This window comes from Phymastichus coffea, unplaced genomic scaffold (genome assembly GCF_024137745.1).
Source record: "Phymastichus coffea isolate CEN01 unplaced genomic scaffold, Cenicafe_Pcof_1.1 PCOF00107, whole genome shotgun sequence".
Taxonomy (NCBI): domain Eukaryota; kingdom Metazoa; phylum Arthropoda; class Insecta; order Hymenoptera; family Eulophidae; genus Phymastichus; species Phymastichus coffea.
In genome coordinates this window covers 168,962-194,911 of record NW_026706918.1, presented here as the reverse complement: position 1 = coordinate 194,911, position 25,950 = coordinate 168,962, and the positions used below count along the sequence as shown (strand labels likewise).

The following is a 25,950-nucleotide window of genomic DNA, read 5'->3' as shown; positions in this document are numbered from 1 at the left end:
AAACATATATTTTTTGGCATAATTTTGTAATAAAAAAGTTTAAACTGACCAAAAAAAAAATTGAACAAAATGTTTAAACATCCATAATAACGAAATTTAGTTGACATCTTTTAGTGCTTTAAGAAATATTACCCCTAAGGGGGGTAAACCACCCCTAACACAAAATAACTATAAATATGTAATTCAATACATAATATTTCGTAGAAAGTTTGTATATAGAGGTTTTCGAGGTCGCTGATTATAAATCTGCTATCAGATTTTGAAAATTTAAAATGGCGGAACCAATATGGCGGACAGAAATATTGAAAAAAAATGTTATATAATAAAAAAGTTAAAATTACTAAAAAAATTGGAAAAAATTTGTAAACATCTATAATAAACAAATTAAGTTTTCCGGTTTTTTCATAGATACTACCCCTAAGGGGGGGGGGGGGGGGGTAAACCATCCCTAACACAAAATAACTATAAGTATACTTAAATGCATAATATTTTGTAGAAGGTTTGTATACAGGGGTTTTCGAGATCGCTCTTTACAAATCTGATATCAGATTTTGAAAATCCAAAATGGCGGAACCAATGTGGTGGACGAAAATGTCGAAAAAATATTTTAACTTTTATAAAAACTTGTTTACAAATGTGTGATCTTTGTAGCCTGTACATGTGAACTAAAGACCCCTAAACTAAACCCTAAACCCCTAAACAACAAATAGGCTAGATGCCTGTACTTTTTAATCAAACCACCTCAAATTCCTAAATTTGTAGACAAGATAATTCTGTGTGTGAAGCAGTTTTATAATTTCCGTAGAAATTGTTATCAGAACGTTATTGAAATTCCTTTAGTATAAATTTAACTTATGATGTATTTTTGTTTATAATATTAGAGTATAATAATAATAATCTACAATCATTTACGCATATACGGCCGCTATAGAGATGAAGTCCTCGATAAATTTGCGGTACCACGACGCTATACCGAGAAACCTACGCAAACTCTTGAAGTTTCTCGGCGCCGGGTATTCGAGTATTGGTCCTACCTTGTCCGGGTCCAGGGGGATCCCCTCGCGGTTAACTAACACACTTAAATAACGCATAGACGACATGAAAACGTGTGACTTAAGAAGATTCACGGTCGGGCCCGTCTTGTTGACGCGTGTGAGGCGTACGTAAGGAATGTGACGTAGTCGGCAAAGGATTGCGATTTTCGGATCATCACAACTGGACTTGACCACTTGTTAGTGGACCAGCGGATTATCCCCATACGAAGTATTTAACGCGCCTGTTCGTGAATTTTTAGCTCCCCTTTATGCGACACTAGATAGTACTTTTGTTTTACAGGGTGCACGTCACCAACGTTGATGTCATGTTGGATCCAGTCTGTGCAGCCTAGCTTATTACAGACCGACTCGGGGAGTAGTTTGTGCATATGCAGCTCTAATTCTTGGCACTTGTCTGAGACATCTTTGATCCGGAGTGAATCCAATGACACCATCTTTCCCGCTCAGAGAGAGGAGAGGATCACAGGGATGACATCCTCGCTGCCTTCCATCTTAGCATGTTTTGTTTTGCATCAAGGTTCACCGAGAAGGCGCGAATAAAGTCACCGCCCAGGGTGCATTTGGTATATGTGTTAAAATGAACGCATCAACGACGTGTCTAATTTCTCCCATTTCAAATGGCAACTTTACATTGTCTAAAATAGACACGTAATGACCATCGGCGGCTTTTGCCCCTGGTCCTGAATATGGGTTATGTTCTGGCGCGGCGTTCGTGCGGTTCGCAGCTAGCAACGAGTATGCCATCACGTTCAGCATTACATACACAACTCTCACAGAACTAAGCATCTCAAAGGTACCGTGGTCGAAGGGTGGCGTCATAGGAACTCCTCGACGCGCTGCCTAACTCGTTTTCCGATTTGCTAACTTTCGAACATTCCGGGCAATTGGCGTAGTATAGCCGGGCCCGACAGTGCAGTCCCAACACATGACTTTGCCTACGTCCGGGCCAGTCTCCTTGTCCTTGTTCTTGTCGGATCTAGGAGTAATCACCCGTGTGCTATTTTCTCTATGACCTCCTCTTAATCGACCTTCACGACCTTGGCCGCCATTGGGACCACGCGACGATCACGGCGACTGCCTTGAGTCATCACCGTTGACGACATTCTTCGCCGATAAATTGGCCCGCAATGAGGTTTCCCTGCCTCACCTGATTACAAGTAGAACAGTCCGACACCTGCAGTCGGGGCTAGCGAAGCTGCTGTTTATTAGCCGCAGCTACAGCAATTTCACCTTCCTGCTTTTCACCCTTTTTACTATGCTTTTTCCTCTGCTGCTGCGCTTCCTTTGTAAATGGCTCTATCGCTAAAACCTTTTCAACTGCTTTGCTAAGTTTCTCTATAGTCTCTACCAATTTCTGCTTACCCTGAGACTTTTTGGCCCTAGTATATGCAGATTCCGGTATCAGTCACGTCCGCAGTTGGGAACCGCTGCGACCTTTTCCAGCTTGCCATATGATCCTCTAACGTCATGCTCGCTTCTATGAAGTCATTTAAATCTTTAAAGGTTTTCAACTCGAGGTACTGTTCATATTTCAGATGTAAGCCTTCTATTATAATAGCTAGCTGATGTTTAACCAAAATCGGCGGATTGAAATGGTGCAAAATCGTCTGACATGCCGCAACGTAGTCCACAATTTTCTCATCTTCACCTTGCATTCTCTGACGTAATTTATCATATGGCTATTCCCTGTTAAGTTTACGGCAAAATTCGCTAAAAAGCTCATTTCGAAATCATTTAACGTTTTCCATATGCCATGATTAACCACGTACCACGATCGCGCCTTATCGTAAAACGTTATACCGATTGCTATTAACATTTCTCTATCAGAGGTGCCATAGTAGTACTGGCAATCACTCGAACCAGATAAAAAACTCAACACGTTCATACTGACGTATTAAGTGCACTCACCCCGTTCGCAGATATACCGTTGATCTACGTTACTCGCGGAGATGCTCTTTACTCGGTTTCTCTGTTTTAATTACTTTCCTTTTTCACGGCGATTTACTTGTATTAGTATCACGACTATCTGTATCTGAAAGACATGTAGTTGCATCATGATCATCATAATACCTCGAGTTTTCTGCTTTTCTTCACTTCATGACCGCACCGCATGAGCCGCATTTATTCTAACAGATATCGAACCCTCATCCAACGACACAGATGCGCTTCACCCTTGATAGCGGCCCACACCTCGTGCTCCCAATTCCCAACCAACGGATTTACTTAGGCGCTAAATACGTCGTATTCACCGATTTACTCAGATGGCCGTGATAAGCGCGCTATCTGCTCGTGCATTTGCATGCACTAATCGCACAATCCCTGGCATGTTTAGCGCCACGCGCCCGCCGAGTGGCTAGGCTTCAAGTAGCATTGAAGCTTGCTGCTCGACATGGGCAGCCCTACTATGCATCGCCTCTTTTTCTATCCTATGAATTGCCTTTGCTGTACCTGCAGGGGCCAGCATGCTATTTAGTCTCTTCGCGACGTTTTTGACCAGTACTGGCCGTTCAATATGAATGTTTGCATATTAATGTAAGCAATCGAGATCTACTGGAAAGTAAATTCCATCGTTAATATAACCTATAATATCTCTGTATACAAAGTTTACTTTTTTATTGGTTCGATTATAACTAGATTGGTGAGAAGTGACTGTGTTTTTAGTGAAGAATACCACATGTTAAATTTGAACCTTGTAGACAGTATCGAATTGCAATCCTTTGCAGTTTTGCACGTTTACAGTATGTCCGTTTTTGGTTTAACAAGAGTTTTTCGTTACTGCCGGAAAATGGTCATTTATAGAATCAACTCACGGATATAAGAAGGCGACATTCGACAAGTTGGCACTGTATTATGTGTGCAATTACACCGAGTGCGACTGCTATGTATCCTGGTTGCCGCGTGATAACCATGGCAAATTCGTACGCCAATAATAGCTAGTTTAGTATGGCGCGACGTTCAAGTTCGCATCTGTGTTTCATTATGTTCTCATATACCAGAGAAAACTGAAGTTTTACATACCATGGAAAGTAAGTTATTTTGGTGTTAACCCATTAACGACCAGAGGTCAGTTATTGGACATATTTTTGATCGCAAAATTCATTTGTAAAACGAAACAATAAATTCATCCAGGGTACCATATCTTATGTTTTTAGGTGTGCTGAATCTAAATCCGGGCTCAAAATTCAAAAATTTTGCTTACATAATTAAATATGGCCGGTTTTTTATAAAAAAAAATAGGGAAATTTTGAAAAAAAAAAATTTTTTGGAATTTTTTTTCTACCATAACACATGTCAATATCGAAATCTTTCTTCAACAATGAGTGCAAAAAATTGTTGAACTTTAACAGAAAATTTTTATATTCAAAGTTTTTTTCCAAAATGGCGGGAAAAATGCCAAAATCTGGAAAAAAAATGCGTTTTAGGTTACTATTTTTTTCTGAAAAACTACGAGGTTAAGGAAAAAGTTTTATATAACAAAAATGTCTTATAATTTGTCAAGGAACACTCTAAAATTTTTTGAAATTTTTTTTTAATTTTTCAAAAAATTACAGAATTGAAAATTTCAAAAAAATTTCAAAAAATTCTGGAAAAATTAGAGAGTATTCTTTGACTAATTCTAAGACATTTTTGATCTTATAAATTTTTCCTGAAAGCTTATAGTTTTCGAGAAAAAAATTCTCAAACAATTGTGGAAATTCTATTCAACCGTTTCAACTTTTGGAATTTCATAAGATAAGTTGGGGTATAAACGTACCGAAGTTTAATTTATCAAGAGGTTCTAAATAAAGTATTGCGTAAGTACGTCTAAAGTGTGACTACTTTCAGTTTATATTTATATTTTACTCTTAGCGTAACCCAGAGACAACAGCGTGGACGTAGTAAAATCATATCTCCTTCGAGGTGCTTGTTTATAGTGAGTCCCCTTACCTCTTACTCTATGGGGTGTTGGTTTATAGTGAGTTCCCTTACCTCTCACTCCTCGGGATGCTTTTTTATAGTGAGTTCCCTCGCCTCTCACTCTACGAGGTGCTTTTTTATAGTGAGTTCCCTGCCTTCTTCCTGTAATCAGACATGCTTTGCTTTCATGCATGCACTGCAAAAAAACAAATTGCACTTTTCACAGTAAACATATATTCTTATTGGACAAATGAAACACTTGTTCTGTTTCTTTTTTCGAATTGTTGTATGCTTTTCCTTATTTTTTTCAGCATCATGAATGTAACTTTTCGCTATTGACATTGCAAATTCTTTACTTCCAACTTTTTTTTTACTATCATCAGTAGCATTGAATATTACAACTGCATTTGTAATTGCTGCTTGGATAAGTCTAATGAAAACCACCCACGTCCACTTCTTTAAACGAATACTTGGCAACAAATTGTTACAGTGACCGTCGTGTACATCAACTCCACCCATGGACTGATTATAAAGGTGAAAAGCTTGCGGAACTGGTATATCGACTTTTTCTTTTTCGATCGAACTGTATCTCTTTGCTGATGATAATGGAGTGACCCCTGCAGCTGTAGATTGTATTAATACTGGCTTTGAATCCATAACCGTGATGTAATTTATTCCAGAGTTTTTTTCATGCTTTACTGCATATGTTCCACGTGGAGCCTTTTTATGAATGACATTTTTTACTGGGACACGATTGTCTCTAACAGTTCCAGTACATTTCAATTTTAATCGGTTTAAATGTACAACAAGATCTAAATTTGTAAAGTAATTGTCAAAATAAAGATGATAAAGAGAAATTTTTGCATCAGAAGTCAATTCAAAAAAAGGCTTCAATAAATGTAAAACCACGCGAGATCCTCAAGCGCATTTAGATAACTTATCTCCTATTACAGAGTTCTTTCCACAGTATAGATCTATATTAAATAAGTACCCATTAGCAGTGCACAAACCCCAAAATTTAAGACCGAATCGTGTAGGTTTTCCTCGTATAAACTGTTTCAAACACGTTTTAGCATACGATTTAGCCATCATTTCATCCACTGATAAAGCTGATTTCCAAAAGCCAAACTTCAGAATATTCTTTTGAAACAGTTTCAATAAAGCACGAACTCGCCAAGCCTTATCTTGTGGATCTTTATCTTTGGTCTTTGAGTATTTCAATTTAGACTTTATCATTTCAAAATGAGATCGTGACATTGCTGAAAAAAATTTTTTCACAAGATAAAAAAGGGTCAGTTGACCAATAATCTCTTTGAGATTTTCGTTTATTGAATGAACTTGTTATATTGATTCCAATGAATGTATTTAAATCGACTAATGATAAGTCAAAATGATTTTCCTTACATGCATCGATAATATAATTTTTCATTTCAATAGAAAAAAAATGTTCAAACAGTTCTCTTGGATCACATTTTCTAATTTTTTCTTTTGTAGATCTAGGAAATAATATTTTATCTCCAATTATATCAGAATATATCTTCTCATTATCTACCCAATCAAATTTATGATCTTTTTCAAGCTTAGCTAGATCAGCTTGATAACTTTTTGAAACTCTCTTGTAAGTAGCTTTCGGTATTTTTTCATCACGGTAATTATCTGAATCACTATCTGAATAATTTTCGGAATCTGACGAACCAGAATATTCTGCATTTGGTAACATGCAATTTTCATCATCGTCTGTGGTGCATGATTCAGATTCACTTCCAGATTCAGAAGAAACAGCACTTCTCGATCTTTTTCGAGGCATTGCTAGTATAAACACGAAAGTGTTGAGAAAATCTCCTAATTTCAAAGGATGAATTTGAATAACTTTTGTGTTGAGAAACTACGTTATGTTTATCGACTTCAATCGATCTGCCTAAATAGGTTTTGGTAAAACTTTTCTAAGAGAAGAGATGGGCTACGCTGAGAGTAAAATCTAAATATAAATGTTATGAGCACTCAGGTAATACTCAAGTAATACGATTTTTTCCTCCAACCTCATAGAGAATGGAAATCCCGTACATTTGCACCCCAACTTATCTTATGAAATTCCAAAAATTGAAACGGTTGAATAGAATTTCCACAATTGTTTGAGAATTTTTTTCTCAAAAACTATAGGCTTTTGGAAAAAATTTATAAGATCAAATATGTCTTAAAATTAGTCAAAGAATACTCTTTAATTTTTACAGAATTTTTCGAAATTTTTGTGAAATTTTCAATTCTGTAATTTTTTGAAAAATTAAAAAAAATTTGCAACAAATTTCAACAAATTTCAGAGTTTTTCTTGACAAATTATAAGTCATTTTTCTAATATAAAGTTTTTTCCCGAACCTCATAGTTTTTGAGAAAAAAAATAGTAACCTAAAACGTATTTTTTTCCAGATTTTGGCATTTTTTCCGCCATTTTGGAAAAAAAACTTTGAATATAAAAATTTTCTGTTAAAGTTCAACAATTTTGTGCACTCATTGTTGAAGAAAGATTTCGATATTGACATGTGTTATGGTAGAAAAAAAATTCCAAAAAATTTTTTTTTTCAAAATTTCCCTATTTTTTTATAAAAAACCGGCCATATTTAATTATGTAAACAAAATTTTTGAATTTTGAGCCCGGATTTAGATTCAGAACACCCAAAAACATAAGGTATGGTACCCTGGATCAATTTATTGTTTCGTTTTACAAATTAATTTTGCGATCAAAAATATGTCCAAAAACTGACCTCTTTGGTCGTTAATAGGCTAATATACGCGGCATATTGAGCGTTATTATGCATGTTTGTCAATTCTGCAAAAGGTAGTCTCAACTTATAGACACGTTTATGCTTTTCCGCGGCTGTACAAAGCAATAATCCTGCGCAGTTAGGCATTCTCATTTGAGAAACCTTGAAATTGGCTTTCTCATACAAGCGATGAGATACCTCAGTGTTTGATATCTGCTCTAGCTTGGGACGTAACAGGTAAATCTTTCAATTTTTCTAAATAAAAAATAAAATAATGGAGTATAGTATTTTTCGAGTAAACTTTTGCATACATATAAACATTTAAACCACTTCACAATTATAACTAGAACTAAAGACTAGGTAAAAGTATTTGAAAAGTCATATAGCATTAGATTTGTTAATTTTTTATGATCTCACTAATATTTTCATAATTTTTCGCTTTTTAAGAATTTTTAATTAGTTAAATAAATTTGGATGTATCTAATTGTAAGCTGATTGAAATAGTAAAGAAAAATATTCGTTTATAGAAACTTGAGAAAATACTGTGGACGAGTCATGATATTGGATTTAGTCATATACGTTGATTTGCGAGATCTCAATGAAAATAAAAAATTTTGTGGATTTGCCCATATATCTGAAATACGTTACCTGAGAACGGCAACTAAGAGCATTGAACATATCAAAAAAGACAAAACATGTAAAAGTCATAGTTGTGTCTCTTGAAGTAATTCCACCCGAAGTCATTTCACGGTTATAGACCCAGAGAGTTCCTAAAATTATCATAACAGCGGACAATAAAACATTAAATATCAGGTGTCTTGTTATCATAGGTTCTGTTACATTCCGGGGCTTTTGTTTCAAAACATCCTTATCTACTGGTTCAACTCCTAAGCTAAAAAAATACAACACTTATGTATTCAATACAATACATATGTATTCAATTTTATTACTAGTATTATAGTGAGAATTTTATAAAATTATATGTTTAAAAAGTACCTCTGTGCTGGAGGTCCGTCCATAATTATGTTAATCCAAAGAATTTGCATGGCATTAAGAGGATTAGGAACGCCCATCAAAGTAGCTAATGCTATTAATGATAATGCTGCGATGCTTGTACTTAATTGAAATCTAACAAAATTTCGTATATTGTAAAATATTCCTTTGCCTTCTTCTATGGCAGATATAATTGTGTGAAAATCATCATCAACCAATATCATATCAGCAGCCTCTTTACAGACATCAGTACCATTCGTGCCCATTGCTATTCCAATATCTGCTTTTTTCAATGCTACTCCATCATTTACACCATCTCCAGTCATAGCCACAATATTTCCTTTCTTTTGTAAAGCCTTCACAATGTCTAATTTATGTTTGGGCGTTACTCGGTAAAAAACATTGACATTATTAATTTTATCCTCCAGTTCTTGATCAGTCAGTGTATCAATTTCACTTCCAGATAAAAGTTTACCGTATGTGCTATCCAAGCCGATTGTAGTAGCTAGAAATTTTATTTATATGAAAAAATGATATGAAAAAATAAATGGAACTGTTTAACATTTCAAAAAAAGATGAAGTTTGATCAGTTTAATAGATGACTATGTATAAAAATATAACAAATTGTTTATATAATGAAGACTGACTTCAACAAATAAAAAGCACAACAAAGATTTGGAGACAAAAACTTATTTTTTGAAGGCAACATCAAAGTCAATATATTATTGTTATATTGTTATAATTTACAATTATTATTTAATCGTCGATTTTATCAGAAAACTTATTCCACATTAGAAGATTCAAATATCAATACATCTTATATTGAAATTTGATACCTCGCATAGACTTGTTTCATTTATAGTTATTCTCTTTGTACTTAATTTTTGAAGGCAATCAATTGAGATCAGTTAAACATAAGTTAACGTTATGTATTTGTATATTACTAAATTTGTTGTTAATTGATCATTCAGATATCCTACCTAATAGTTATTAATATTTTCTCGGTTGTAGATACTTAACTTTATCTTCTATTGGTATTAGTCGGTTTATGCGTATTAGAGGACAAGTTTCTTTTTTTACGTATAAGTTATCTTATTGATTTAGTTAAAAATTGGACATTATCATTTTTCATTTAAACCAGGTTAGTACTTATCTAAATATTTCTGCATATTATTATAGGTCGTTTTTGTATTTGAGTGGGATGATTACATAACTCTATCATCTAGGTAAGTGTTGATATTAATATTTTTGTGGTTGAAAGATTGTGGATAATAATTAAATATAATATAGAACCAAGAACACTTTCTAGAGGAATACTAACTTTTATTGGATGTACGTACGAGGTCTGTCCGGAAAGTATCGGGCCTACGTTTATATCTTCACGCCATAGTGTTCGAGTGACCTCTACCGAACAGAAACGTCAACAGTAAAGCCTTACGAATCTATTGGTTACTTACTGACACCTGCCGGACGTATATTTCATGCGCAGCGTGTCTTTGTTTACAGTGCCTTTTTCGCGTTCGTCGGATTTTGATATTGTCAAAAATGACTGAAAAACAAGATCAACGAATTTGCATCAAATTTTGCTTTCAACTCGGAAAAACGAGTTCGGAAACTATTGAAATGATGCAAAAGACCTTCGGAAGCGAGTGTATGAGCAAAATACGAATAAAAGAGTGGTATAAACGGTTCAAGGATGGTCGCACTTCTGTCGATAGTGATTCTCGTTTCGGCCGACCTTCGACGACAAAAACTGCAGATAATATTGAGCGGGTACGACTTGCAATCGAACAAGATCGTCGTATGACTGCGAGAACTAGAAGAAGACCTTGGGATACCAAAAACTATCATTTCAGAAATTTTAACCGAAAATTTAGGAATGAAACGCGTGTGTGCGAAATTCATCCCAAAATTACTCACAGCAGAGCAGAAGAATATTCGCTAAGAAATCGCTCTGGACAATCTGGAAATGGTCAATAATGATGATAATGTACTTAGAAAAGCTATTACAGGTGATGAATCATGGGTTTATGGTTATGATCCTGAAACAAAACAACAATCTTCACAGTGGAAGCATTCTGAATCGCCAAGACCAAAAAAAGCATGTCAAAGTCGGAGCAATGTTAAGTCAATGTTGATTATTTTTTTCGATTGTCAAGGTGTTGTACATCACGAATATGCACCATCAGGTCAGACAATCAATAAAGAATACTACGTTCAAATTTTAAAACGTTTGCCTGACGCAGTAAGAAGAAAACGGCCGAACTTTTGGGAAAGTGGTGACTGGCTTCTCCATCACGATAATACGCCAGCGCATTCATTCAATCTTGTGCAGCAGTTTTTGAGCAAACACAATATCGCATTGCTTCGACAACCTCCATACAGTCCTGACATAGCCCCTTGTGACTTTTGGCTGTTTTCGAAACTAAAAAAACCACTCAAAGGACACCGATTCGATGACAAAACAACGGTTGAAAACAATGCGACAAGTGTACTAAAGGCTATCCCTAAAAGCGGGTTCTAGGACTGTTTTGAAAAGTGGAAACATCGATGGAACGGTGTTATTCAATCAAGTGGGGATTACTTTGAAGGATGCCACCCACCAGATGATAAAGAATAACGCTAGCACGAAAATATAAAGGTAGGCCCGATATTTTCCGGACAGACCTTGTAGATTAGTAGTTTTGATCTTTATTTTTTACCATAAAAGTTTCGAAGCTTAGAATGATTCTAATTGTAGATAGAAATATTTTGATAGTATTTTTTATAAGTTTGAAATTTAATAAATTTTTTATAATGTTGGTACCAATCTGTATCGAAAGCTTGAGCTACATAGAAAAATATAACATTACACTATTCTTATTTTTGGTCGAAAATATTTCTGATTTTATGAGAGACTGTTATTTGTTCTATTGTAGCTTAATTGATTCACAAAGTGACGATATTGAGTCAGTGAATTATTATTTTTTAGATTTTTGAGAGAGTGAGCAGTAGGCTGATGAGTCTATGTGATGAAACAAGCTCGGATAGTTCTTCTGGTTTAGAAAAAAGTATTATTGTTATAACTTTCCATACAGTAGGAAAATAGTTTAATTTAATCAAAGTATTGCATTTAATATTATGATAATTATTGTGTAACAACTTTAATATTTTTCATTTATGTGATATTTTTAGAGTCTTATTATTTATGTTCCATATTCTGATGCGTTTCTATAATCTCAATCATAAAATTTCGTAATTTGTAAGTGTAGACTTCGTAATGACGTACCAGTCACGAAAGGTCAAATAATGAAATCAAAGAGGGAGAGAGAGAGAGAGAGAGAGAGAGAGAAAGAAAGCGCGCGAAGAGATCAAAAAGAATGATTAAAAGCATATAAAAGAAAGCATGAAGTAGGAATTCAAGATGCAGTGGATGGAGAGCCGAATTGAAAAAGACAGTCAATTGACTATGTGCGCTACTAAAGAATACTTGAGCAATTCTTCTATTTAATTTATAGTATAGGTTAAAGATATCTTTACATAAATACCAATAAAATTACTTATACAAATGAATTGGAGGTAAATGACAATTTGATTTAACGACTTCGTGGATGAAAGTGTGTGTGTGTATCATTTTTTCTGCACAGTATATTTGTACACTACATTTATAACTTGAAGTATGCTATAAGATAGAAAAATAAAACTTTTATGTTCACTTTCTGATCCTTTCCTATAATAACATAATGGGCTACATATTATAGTACATTGAGAGTTATTAAAGTAAACTATTTGTGATGTATTTTGTACAATATATTTATAATTCTTAAAAAATCGAATCCTACCAGCATTTTATATAATTTTAAGTTTATTTGCAGTGAACGAATGAGGTTTCAATATAAGCAGATGTTCACATAATGACTCAATAATTTCAAGAGTTGACTTGTCAGTATTGGTCCATGCAGTAAATTCTACCTCATTTATCAATCCTTGTAAAAATTCTTTTAAAGACTCTTCCAGTTTAGTGATATCGAAGCAAATTTATATTTGCGAATGTAATAATTTAAAATAGTATTTGTGTATATAATAACATCAAATAGTTAGCATAAAATAATTTCGTAATCGTATAAAAGTGAATTAGTTCCCTTTGAGGGAAAGGGATAAAGTTCCTTAGATCGGATAAATCTGTCTAAGTTGATTATATCCCTCCTTATCTCAAAATTATTAGCACACTTTCTCCAATATTTATATATATTGTAAATTTGTTTGGAAAGAGAATAAATCTTCTAGTGGATAAAATTGGTATGGATTAACAGGTGCTGTCTTTTTTGTATAATACTGCGTGAGCTGACATAAATCGCAACGATTTATTGTTACAGCTACTTTTTTGTAAATATAAAAATTTTCCTGTCACATCTTTGTAATTTTTCTTTTTCCAATATGATCATAAACTTCATGTATTTCTTGGATCAATTCTGGGATTATTATTTCCGGTAATAATAATTTGTTGTTAACTTTATCTTTTTTATTAACTTTATGTATTAAATTGTTTTAACTATATATCTATGGTCAAAATTTTCTTTATTTCTTGGATTTTATATATAGTCATCTTTTTGTTGTAATAAATTCAAATTCTTGAAATGTTTAATCAAATCTCGAGATGGATTTTTCATCAACATAGCTATCTGAATTTCATCCGTGTAGTCGTTACTGCAGTCCGTTATATGTCTTGATAGAAAATCAGCGGCTTTATTACTTGGTAAATACTCGTACGTAATGTTGTAGTCTTGAAGAAACAAGCACCACCTCACTAATCTCGCATTCGTAAATTCACAAGTAGTTAAGAATTTCAACGCTTCATGATCTTTACGTATAATTATTTCTTTCGCACCTATAGGATACGTTTATAATTTTAAATATGACCAAGCTAGAGCTAAAAGTTCTTTTTCAGTTGTAAAAGAATTTAATTCTGCTCCTTTTAAGGTTCTAGATATAAATGTTATAACTTTCTCATCGCCTTCACTATTTAATTGTGACAAAGCAACGGCTATAGTATGATAACTAGCATCAGTTGTTAATATGTAAGGCTTATTGGGATCAGGAAATTTTAAAGTAGTAGTATCAATAAATATTTTTTTCACATTATTAAAAGCTGTTTCATGCCCAGGTAACCATTGATGTTTTGTTTGTTTGCTTTGTTGCAATAAAATCATTAAAGATCTACATATTTCAGCATAATTTTTTGCAAATTTTGTATAAAAATTAACAAATCCAAGAAAGCTTTGCAAGCTTTTCAAATTTTTTGGAGCTTTATAATTATGAATTATTTCTAATTTACTTTTTTGAGCTTTTATACCGTATGGAGTAATAATACGAGAAGTGTTAAAAAAATAACGAGAATTTTCGTTTTATGAAAAAAATATTTATTTATTCATCTACATTAATGTTGTCGCCTTCAAAGTAGTCCCCTTCGGATACAATACACTTATGCCAACGCTTTTTCCAATCCTCGAAACACTTTTGAAACTCGATCTTTGTAATAGCTTTTAGCTCTTTCAGCGATTCGCTTTTAATGTCATCTATGCTTGTAAAACGACGGCCTTTTAATGTTCTCTTTATTTTTGGAAATAGAAAAAAGTCACATGGAGCCATATCTGGCAAATATGGAGGCTGAGGCATCGTTACAGTTTCGTTTTTGGCCAAAAATTCACGAACAAGCAATGAAGTGTGAGCAGGCGCATTATCGTGGTGCAAAAGCCATGAATTGTTTTGCCACAAATCCGGGCGTTTTTTTCGGATTGCTTCACGCAAACGACGTTGAACTTGTAGGTAGTACTGCTTATTGATTGTTTGATCTTGTGGCAAGAATTCATAATGCACTGTGCCATTAAAATCGAAGAACACAGTGAGCATAACCTTCACATTCGACCGTACTTGTCGAGCCTTTTTCGGTCTTGGCGATCCAGAATGCCTCCACTGGGACGATTGAGCCTTAGTTTCGACATCATATCCGTAAATCCATGTTTCGTCACCTGTTATAACACGTTTTAGTAGTTCTGCATCGTTATTGACTTCATTTAGCGACTCCTGAGGAACTTCCATTCGCCGCTGTTTTTGTTCGAAATTCAACAATTTTGGAACGAATTTTGCTGCCACACGTTTCATACCCAAAACATTCGAAAAAATTTGATGGCATGAGCCAACTGATATGCCAACATCATCAGCGACTTCTCTGATTGTGATTCGGCGATCGTTCATAACCATTTCTTTCACTTTTTTCACGTTTTCATCGGTTGTTGATGTGCTTGGGCGTCCGGGTCGTTCGTCATCTTCAACGTTTTCGTGGCCATCTTGGAAACGCTTATACCACTCATAAATCCTTGCTTTACTCATAGCAGACTCACTATATGCCTTTGTTAACATTTGACAAACTTTACTACACTTTATTTCATTTTTTACGCAAAATTTAATACAAATTCTTTGATCCATTTTTTTTCACAAACGAAAATCGCCGACCTCGAAAAACACGTCTAACGTTAGCGGCTGCCACTTAAAAAGTAAGCAATGAATATTGCTGAAAATTTTATCGTACTTCAGGGGCATGTGTACCAACATAATAAAAAAAAATTTTATACAAGCGGACTCTCCAAACCCGCGAAATTTAAAAATTCTCGTTACTTTTTGAACACACCTCGTATGTCCTAAAAATTCAATTTCTTCTTGAACTAATTTAGATTTTGAAAATTTCAATGTATAATTATCTCTACTACATCAAGTAAATAATGTTCGTAAATGTATATGTTCATTGAATGTTTTAGAAATGCATAGTATATCATCCACAAACGGTATTATAAATTGTTTTCAATCGCCAATTGATAAATTCAAAGCTCTTACTAATGCTGCTGTCCTATTACATGTCCCGAAAGGTACTACATTAAATTCGTAGGTATTACCTTCGATAATAAAGGCCGTATATTTTTTATTTTCTTCTTCGAGAGGGATTTGCCAAAAACTACTTGTCAAATCAAAACTAGAAATAAATTTTACTCCGAAACAATGTTGAAAAATATCATTTATATGTAGTGGGGCTTCATAATCTTTTACTAATTTTTTATTTAGTTTTCGAGCATCTAAACAAAATCGTACTGATCCGTATTTTTTAATGCTTATAACAATTGGATTGATATAATTACTAATTGATCGACGAATGACGCCATCCTTTAGCATTTCTTTCATTGCAATTCGAACATTTTCTCGATAATTTAACGGTATAGAATACTGTTTAGAAAAATATGGCTCTTTATCTTTTAGAATCAATTTATGAGTATACGAGGTGTGATCAAAAAGTAAGGTGAATTTTGAAATTTAGCGGGCTACGTCCGTTCGATCTTCGACTTTTTTATTTGGTTATGTCGGTACACTCGTCTAGAACATACGTTCCAAATTTCAGCTTTGTAGTATGTTTGGTTTGTTTGTGAGAGGCATCAAGGTTAGAAGTGTTTTGCGTGCTCCACGATTTGCTGCTGTCTAAAAACATGGATCAAAGAGTTTGCATTAAATTTTGTGTGAAAAATGGAATCAAATGTTCCAAAACACTTGAAATGCTGAAAGTGGCATACGGTGAGTCTACTTTAAGCCAAAAAAATGTTTACAAGTGGTATAAACTCTTCCAAGAAGGCCGAGAAGACACCGACGACGAACCTCGTTTTGGACGCCCCAGCACATCAACAACTGATAAGAATGTTGAAGAAGTGAAGAAAATAGTGTTGGGAAATCGTCGAATTACCATTAGAGAAATTGCTGATGATATTGGCATCTCATTTGTTTCGTGCCAATCAATTTTGACGAGTGTTTTAGACATGAGACGTGTGTCAGCGAAGTTTGTTCCGAAATTGCTCAATTTCGACCAAAAGAAACGTCGCATGAGCATCGCCCAAGAGCTACTGAATGATGTCAACGATGATCCAGATTTACTCAACAGGGTTATAACAGGTGACGAAACATGGGTATATGGTTATGACATCGAGACTAAGACTCAATCGTCCCAGTGGAGGCATTCTGGATCACCAAGACCAAAAAAAGCACGCCAAATTCGATCAAATGTAAAGGTTTTGCTTACAGTTTTCTTTGACTGCAGGGGCGTGGTGCATCATGAGTTCTTGCCACAGGGTAGAACAGTAAATAAGGAATATTATCTGCAAGTTATGCGCAATTTGCACGAAGCAATCCGCCAGAAACGTCCGAATTTGTGGAAAAATAAAAATTGGCTTTTGCACCATGATAACGCCCCTGCTCACACATCGTTGCTTGTGCGCGAATTTTTGGCTAAAACCAACACAGTAACGATGCCACAGGCACCGTATTCCCCAGATCTGGCCCCCTGTGACTTCTTATTGTTCCCAAAACTGAAGAGGCCCATGAAAGGACGGCGTTTTGCCACGATTGAGGAGATAAAGACGGCATCGAAGGATGAACTAAACAAAATCACAAAAAATGATTTTTTGAAATGCTTTGAGGATTGGAAAAAGCGTTGGCACAAGTGCATTATATCCGAGGGGGATTACTTTGAAGGAGATAAAATAAAAATTGATGAATAAATAAATATTTTTTGAGAAAAATAAAAATTCACCTTACTTTTTGATCACACCTCGTATACTTTTAATAAACCTAATTTTTTACGAAATACATCTATGAATTCGTACATAAGCGAAGCTATCTCATTTTTTTGAGCATCGGTAAGGTTAGAACTTTCATCTACTTTCTCATTAATTTTCCCTTGAGTTAGATTCACAGAATCAGCATTTGTGATGCCTGCGTCTACGAGGGTCATTTGAAAAGTCCGTGCAAAGTCAGAGAGATGGCGCTACTAGTGCGTATCAAGGTTATTTTCAGTTAGCGGCGTATCTTAGAAGAGCACACACCAAGTTTCAGCCAGATCGGCCAATTACTTTGCGTTTTACATTCATTTCAGTAAAAGAAGTCGAGTGGTTATAAAACAATGGATGAAAAAGAATTTCGTGTATTGATTAAACATTACTTTTTCAAAGGAAAAACGCCTCAGGAGATTAAACAGAAGCTTGATAAACATTATGGTGATTGTGCACCTTCGATTAGAATGGTTTATAAGTGGTTTCAAAATTTTCGAAGTGGCCGTATGCGCACAAAAGACGCTGAACGTTCTGGACGCCCTGTTGAGGTTACCACTTCAGAAATCATTGATAAAATCCATGATATGGTGATGGCTGACAGAAGAGTGAAGATGCGTGAGATTGCTAGTACCGTAGGCATCTCGAGCGAATGGATACATAATATTTTGCACCAACATTTGGACATGAAAAAGATATCAGCTAGATGGCAGTCGCGATTGCTCACGATTGACCAAAAACGAGATCGTGTGAAGTGTTGCAAGAATGGTTTGCAGCTGTTCCAGCAAAATCCGCAAGACTTTAAGCGTCGTTTCATCACTGTAGATGAAACATGGATACATCACTACACTCCTGAGACCAAAGAATAGTCTAAACAATAGGTTACCAAGGGGGAATCTGCTCCGAAAAAGGCGAAGACAATTCCTTTGGCCGGGCAGGTTATGGCGACTGTTTTTCGGGATTCGCAAGGAATAATCTTCATCGACTATCTGGAAAAGGGTGAAACCATTACAGGCGAATATTATTCATCGTTATTGGATCGTTTGAAAACCGAGTTGCTAGAGAAACGTCCACTATTGGCCCACAAAAAAGTCCTCTTCCACTACGACAATGTGCCAGCTCACGCCTCAGCAGTTGTGGCCGCAAAACTGATGGAGATAGGGTTCCAACTCGTTTCACATCCCCCCTATTCTCCAGACTTGGCTCCGTCGGACTACTATTTGTTCCCTAATATGAAAAAATGGCTGGCGGGGAAAAGATTTTATTCAAACGAGGAGGTGATTGCAGAAACGAATGCCTATTTTACAGACTTGGACAAATCCTATTATTTGGAAGGGATTAACAAACTAGAGCAGCATTTGATGAAGTGTATAAGCCTAAAAAGAGACGATGTTGAAAAATAAAAAAGATTTATTAAAAAAATCAAGCAGTTTTTATTTTTGCACGAACTTTTCAAACGACCCTCGTATTTCATTACGAGTTAGATCAATGAGTGATGGTATGTCATCACCAAATTCCGAGATAGTATTATACTGAATAGTTAAGCTTTGATATGTACTTTCATCTATAAATGTATCGTTATATTTCAAGTTTGTAAAGTATTATTAATTTCAAAATAAATTTGTTCATTATATGTATCAAGTTTGAGCTTTATATTTTTCATAGTATCATAACCGATAATACAATCTTTTATTAATCTAGGAATAATTATGAAAATAATATCTATATATTGATTACCCCATTTTACATTTAAATAAATTTGTTTTTTCAATCTCACCGATTTTTGGCCTGTAGCTACTTTAATAACATGTCCACTAATTGGAAGAGTAGGTTTATCTTTAAAATCACTTAAGTTTTGATTGTAAAATTGGTCTGATATAGCAGAAATTTCACTGCCCGAATCAAGTAAAGCTTTTACTGGAACATGCTCTAATAAAAGAAATATTTCAGGACAAATTCTGCCCCCATTGCTATTTTCATTATTTGATAATTCACCGTGAATTTCACGTCTAGGATCTTCAAACATAGTTAATAATTCTTTCGATACTAAAGTATTATTTGATTTTAATGTTACAACTCGTTGCAAGCTTTTGCGTTTATCCGATTTCCGAGAAGCAACATTTACTCGTTTCCCGAAGAAGTACTTGGTACATCTTATAAAATCGGTTTTGCACTATTTCTATTTTTATTTACTTTGCTATTTTTATTAATTGACTTATTACTTTCAATAGTTATACGATTAATTTGTTGTTCTCCGCCACTATCTTTTTGAGTATGACGTGAACTAATAATCATCATTATCCAAAGAAGATAAAATCTTAATAAATTCTGATATCTTTTTTATATGTCTAGCTTGAACTCATAGACGTATATCTCTATCAAAATGTCGAGATAATTTATCTATTAATTCTTTTTCATCTAGATTTTCATTTATATTAAATGCTAAATTAATTTTACGTCTTGCATAATTATAACGTGACAATTTTCCGCCAAAATATTTACCAAATTCTATTTCGCGAGTAATATTTCTACGTATTTCAGCGTTCCAAAATTTCTCTTTAAATAATATTTCGAAATCTTCAAAATTTTTAACTTCACGCTGTACTAAATCATACCATGAAGAATTTACTCCCGTCATAGATTGAGATAACAAACATAACAATTGAGCAGTATTATAATTACTTGCTTGCAAATAACGTTTAAGATCATTTAAATATTTTACTGGTCGATATTTATAACTATCATCAAAGACTGAACATGTTTATAGCAGGTTGCTTAATTGTTTCAATAATAGTGTCATTTACAATAGATCTATTTTGATCATTCTCCTTAATTTTATTAATATTCTCACGAAGTACTGAAATCGTTTCATTCATTTCCTTAGTAACATTATTTTTCGCTCGAATAATATCATTGAAATTATCTTCACATCTATCTTTTAAAATAGAAATAATTTCATTTGATTTTTCTAAATTTGATTCTAAATTCTTAATTATTTGATCTTGTTCAATTATTTTGTTTGTCAATCTATCAACTTTATTACTTAAATTGTTAATAGTTTCAGAAATTGTTTTAAAATCATATTGCAACTTGAACTGATCAGTATAAAATGTTTTTAATTCATCTACTACAGATCTTTTCCATTCGTGCGTTATTTTCTGTTGCACAGTCCATTCCTCACCAATTAGTGATTCACTAAGTTCGTTTAGAATTGTTTCGGGAGTACACTCAGTAGAGTTATAAATTGGACGTTTTTCGTTCGACATTGCAATATTAACTCAAAGAAATCCAAAGGATATAAACAATTCAAAACTAATTACAAATTATATATGAATGATATCAATCAATTAATTTTAATAATATAGAAAATTTTGACAAATAATTAAACAAATTCAAATTGCATATTTGATATTGTAAGTTTATTTAATAAACAATATAAATTAAGCACCTGGAGCTGGCCTAGATGCCATTATACGAGGTGTCTTCAAAAAGTAGTCGGAATTATCGTTTTTCCAAAAAAATATTTATTTATTCGTTTACATCAATGTGGTCCCCTTCAAAGTAATCCCCCCTCCAGATATAATACACTTATGCCAGCGTTTTTTCCAATCTTCGAAGCACTCTTGATATTCACTTTTTGGTATGTCCTTGAGCACTCTCAGCGATTCGGCCTTTATTTCTTCAATCGAGGAAAAACGCCGTCCTTTCATGGGTCTCTTCAACTTTGGGAACAGGAAAAAGTCACACGGAATCTGGTGAATATGGAGGTTGGGGCACGAATACGGTATTGTTTTTGGCCAAAAAATTAGGAACAAGCAACGACGAGTGAGCAGGTGCGTTATCGTGATGCAAAAGCCATGAATTGTTTTTCCATAAATCGGGGCGTTTTTTTCGGATTACTTCACGCAAACGTCGCATAACTTCAAGGTAATACTCCTTATTAACCGTACGACCTTGTGATAAGAACTCATGATGCACCACGTCCCTGCAGTCAAAGAAAACTGTAAGCAAAACCTTCACATTTGATCGAACTTGACGTGCTTTTTTCTTTCTTGGTGACGTTGAATACTTCCAGGTGGACGATTGTGCTTTGGTTTCGACATCATAACCGTACGCCCATGTTTCATCACCAGTTATGACCCTTTCAAGCAAACTTGGATCATCGTTGACGTCGTTTAACAGCTCCTGAGCGATGTTCATGCGATTATTTTTTTGGTCAAAGTTCAGCGGTTTTGGAATGAATTTTGCTGCCACCCGTTTCATGCCCAAAACATTTGAAAAAATGTTATGACATGAGCCAATTGATATGCCAACTTCATCAGTAACTTCTCTAATTGTGATTCGGCGATCATTCAGAACCATTTTTTCCACTTTTTTCACATTTTCATCGATCGTTGACGTGCTGGGTCGACCGAAGCGTTCGTCATCTTCAACGTCTTCGCGGCCATCTTGGAAACGCTTATACCACTCGCAAACACTTGTTTTTTTCATAGCAGACTCACCATAGGCTTTTTGTAACATTTCACACACTTTGTTACACTTTATTTCATTTTTTACGCAAAATTTAATACAAATTCTTTGATCCATTTCTTTTAAAAAACGAAAATCGCCGAGCTCATAAAAACACGTCAAACCGTAGTGACTACCGCAGACAAAGTAAACAGTGAATATAGTTGAAAATTTTATTATACTTCAGGGGCATGTATACCAACACAATAAAAAAAAATTTTTACAATCGGATTCTCCAGACCCGCGAAATTTAAAAATTCCGGGTATTTTTTGAACACACCTCGTATGCTCTACAGGGTCAGCTAAATAAATGAAAACTCAACTAATATTTCTTAAACTAGTATCAAACAATCTCATATTTTTCTTATAATTATTACCTAAATTAACAAACGAATTAGCAAGTTCCATATACAAAGTACGCAATTCACTTAATTTTTTTTCTAGTGATGCATTTTTATATAATATTGCTCGCATTTGCTTGTTTCTTTTCGGCATACTTAATAATTAACGTATAATACAATATATAAATTACAAACTAATAACAAATAATTAACGAAACTAATGTAACAAGAGTCCTGTCACGGTCGCCAATAAATTCAGTGAAATAATAAACTAACTCATAGGTAGGACCGTTACAATCACTTAGCCCGTTTTCTTTGAAATCACTCGGCCCATAGATTTCCATTTCATCAGTTACTGATTGGAGAAGACTGAAAAATCATATTTTATAATTTTTTATTATAAAATCACGGGCACAAAATATTTAGTTAGAATAGAAGGAAATTAAGTACTTTCCTTGTGTATATTTTCCAACTTCGATTGCAATGGTTTGCTACGGAAAACTGCTATTCTCTTCTCTATTCCGATTAATGATTTTAAAGGATCATTCATCTCTATAGCTCTATAGATCTTTATACGATTCACTTAGAAACTTTGACGACAATGAGACTTTGAGATAACTCTAAACCATCTTTATCAAAACATGTCATAGGAAGAGGAAAATGTTGAACAATTTAGCAATAATGTATCAGAAGTTTACTTATCGTTTGGTTTATCTTAGCCCAGTTGCACAAGGTATAAAACAGTTTATTCTTATCCGAACAAAATGCTTTGACTTTCGCTGAATTTAATAGTTTTTACGCTTTTTTTTTAAATCAAGATACCATTGATTGATGTTAAGTATGTTAGCACTTACGCAATAACATTTAATTTATAAGTTACAGAGGTGGGGGGTTGAATTAAAGCAATTGAGGGTCAACAGTCTAGGAGTGTATGGTTACAGATTACAGTGGTTGGAGGTTAAGAAAATCAGGATTAAGGATCTGGAGTATGTCAGATACACGTATTTGTTAATTAGGCTGTGTTCATTGTTGCAAATCTGCTAAAGTACTTAACTTCGATCAATATCTGAATGAAAAAAAGATAATTCAAATATGAAAAATACATTTTAACGTGTAAGGGTGCTCCAATGTAATGACTACTTGTTTATAGAAAAAAAATTTATTCACAGTGTTATATAACCTCGAACGTAGCAAAATATCGTGATTTTCGCACTTTTATATTAAGATATCTCGAAAATTGTAGATGATGGATTACTTATTATTGAACCCATAATCGGATTCAGCACATCAAAAACCTACGTAAAGTATACTATCACATTCTAGGGTTTTTTCTATTTTGAAATTTTGTTGACCTGTGTTATTGATGAAGTGTGTAACCTCGATATATAAATTTAAATTCTTTTACTATTGAACACACACATACGCACGTGTATGTACGGATATGTACATATGTATCGACTGATACTAAGGTAAGTATTATCAGGAAAGGCCTGCTTAATAGTTGACACTAGAAAGCTGGCATAAAATCTGATTAACAGGCTTCATTACATTAACCTTCGCCACCATCCGCAATAAATGGTAACATAGTGTTTTGTATGAGTACTTACTTGGAAAAGTACTATAAAACTGTTGAAATTTATCCCTGAATTCTTCATATATACCTGTGAATTTTTTTCTTGAAAGTTCAAAAAAACATATTTGAAAGCCTTTATATCCGTAAGTTGTTTATTTACGAGGATGGTCCGATAAGTACTTAGCCTACAAAAGAAAAACGAAAATTTTGGAAAAGTGGCGTTTTATTTTTCAACATAGTCTCCTTTTAGTTCAATACACTTGGCCCAGCGATGCTCCAACTTCTTTAACCCGTCTGAAAAATACGTTTCCTCGAGGTCTGAAAAGTAGGCTTCCGTGGCAGCGATTACCTCCTCATTCGATTCAAATTTCTGCCCGGCGAGTGACTTTTTCAAGTTTGGAAACAAAAAGAAGTCGCACGGGGCTAAATCTGGAGAATACGGTGGATGGGGCAGCAGTTCGTAGCCTAATTCGACCAATTTGGCCATGGCGACGGCGAAGGTGTGAGCCGATGCGTTGTCATGGTGGAAGAGCACTTTTTTCTTCGCCAAATGGGGCCGTTTTTTCTGCAATTCGACGTCAAATCGGCCCAATAATTCGGCATAGTACAGCCCTGTGACTGTTTTGCCTCTCTCCAGGTAGTTAATGTAGATCACACCTTGTGAATCCCAGAAAACGGTGGCCATTACCTTTCCGGCCGATGGGGCAGTCTTCGCCTTCTTCGGGGCACTTTCGCCGGGTAAAGTCCACTGTTTTAAATGTTCCTTGGTCTCTGATGTTTACCAGTGGATCCATGTTTTGTCGACTGTCACGAAACGACGCAGAAACTCCTTCGGATTGCGCTTAAACAGCGTCAGACATTGCTCTGAAGTTGTCTCACGATTGCGCTTGTTGTCCGGAGTGAGCAAACACGGCATCTATCGCGCCGACAGCTTTCTCATGTCCAAAATTTCATGCAGGACATGACCCACGCGGTCTTTTGAGATGCCTACGATCTCAGCTATCTCGCGCACCTTCAATCGTCGATCTGCCAATACGAGATCGCGAATTTTTGTCACGTTATCCTCCGTGGTAGCCGTTTTCGGAGTACCTGGACGTGGCTCTTCAAAAATCGACATGCGACCACGTTGAAACTCGTTAAACCAATTTTTGACGGTCGCCATCGAAGGAGATGAGTCACCGTACACAGCATCCAAGCGCTTTTTGATTTCGCGCGATTTCTCTTCCAAAAACAAGAATCGAATCACCGACCGATACTGCTCTTTTTCCATTTTTCAAAAATCAACGGACACACTTGCTTTCAACGCTCTCAAAAATAAACTACAACTCCGATCCGGCTGAAATCTTGACAGTAACCATCGAGAAGGTTGTACTACGTGATAGAATATTTCTTTTGCGAGAGTGGTGCCATCGGGCGATGAGGCTAAGTACTTATCGGACCACCCTCGTATTCTTACGCGTGCCCTGTTTACAAAATTTTTTTTTTTTAATTGTCTAAATTCACAAAAAAATTGTCAAATAGTTTTTTGTACCTAGACGCATTTGGAAGAAAAATGCTTAAAAATTGCAACTTTGATCTCGGAACTTAAAGTCATAAAACATTTTTCAGAATTTGGACTATTTTTTCTTTATTCAGCATCACTTCAAGTTTAAAATGCCGTTGGGCTCATATATCTTATCTTTATACAAACACGAGATATTTGATTTTTAGTAACTTTTTTTTATTTATCCTACTGTGCAGTGCATGTGATTTTATTTCTGAGCAGACAGTAACGGTTAGTAGTAGGACGTAAGTGGCGGTAGCATTGGAGGAGAGCAGCAGGAGAGGCAGTAACCAGAAAATGGTCGTCAGGTCGCAAAAGTCGTCGTTGCCCGTTTTCCTCTCTCATTCTCTTTCTTTCTCTTTATCTCTATCCCTCATTGTCTTTCTCTCTCTCGCTTTCTTTTGATCAGTATACCATCATTGACGTTACAATTGATATCTGTACACCATCTTTTGTACAGGAAAGTTTCGCCTTCCGAAATCTTTGAGCTATTCGCCCCAAGAATCTGGTGGGCGTCTTGAGATGCTGTGACTGATCGTCTGTGAAGGCCGCTGAGGTTAATCTGGATGGAGCTGTTCGCTGTCTAAGCGATAATTTAGCTGATGCAATTGATGCTCAGGCATCGTAAGAACAATGTGACCCAAGAAAAAATATGCGTC

The 25,950-nt window shown here is 34.9% G+C and overlaps 1 protein-coding gene across 1 annotated transcript in view; it reads right to left on the bottom strand.

Moving 5' to 3' along the window:
• The window catches only part of LOC131670284 (calcium-transporting ATPase type 2C member 1), a 272,889-nt gene that overhangs the window by 82,593 nt on the left and 164,346 nt on the right, over nucleotides 1-25,950 (bottom strand). The window contains exons 7-8 of the mRNA XM_058945760.1: nucleotides 8,708-9,209; nucleotides 8,360-8,603 (exon numbers count right to left, since the gene is read on the bottom strand). Of these exons, the coding sequence (XP_058801743.1) occupies nucleotides 8,360-8,603; nucleotides 8,708-9,209 (746 nt within the window). The remainder of the gene's footprint in view (nucleotides 1-8,359; nucleotides 8,604-8,707; nucleotides 9,210-25,950) is intronic.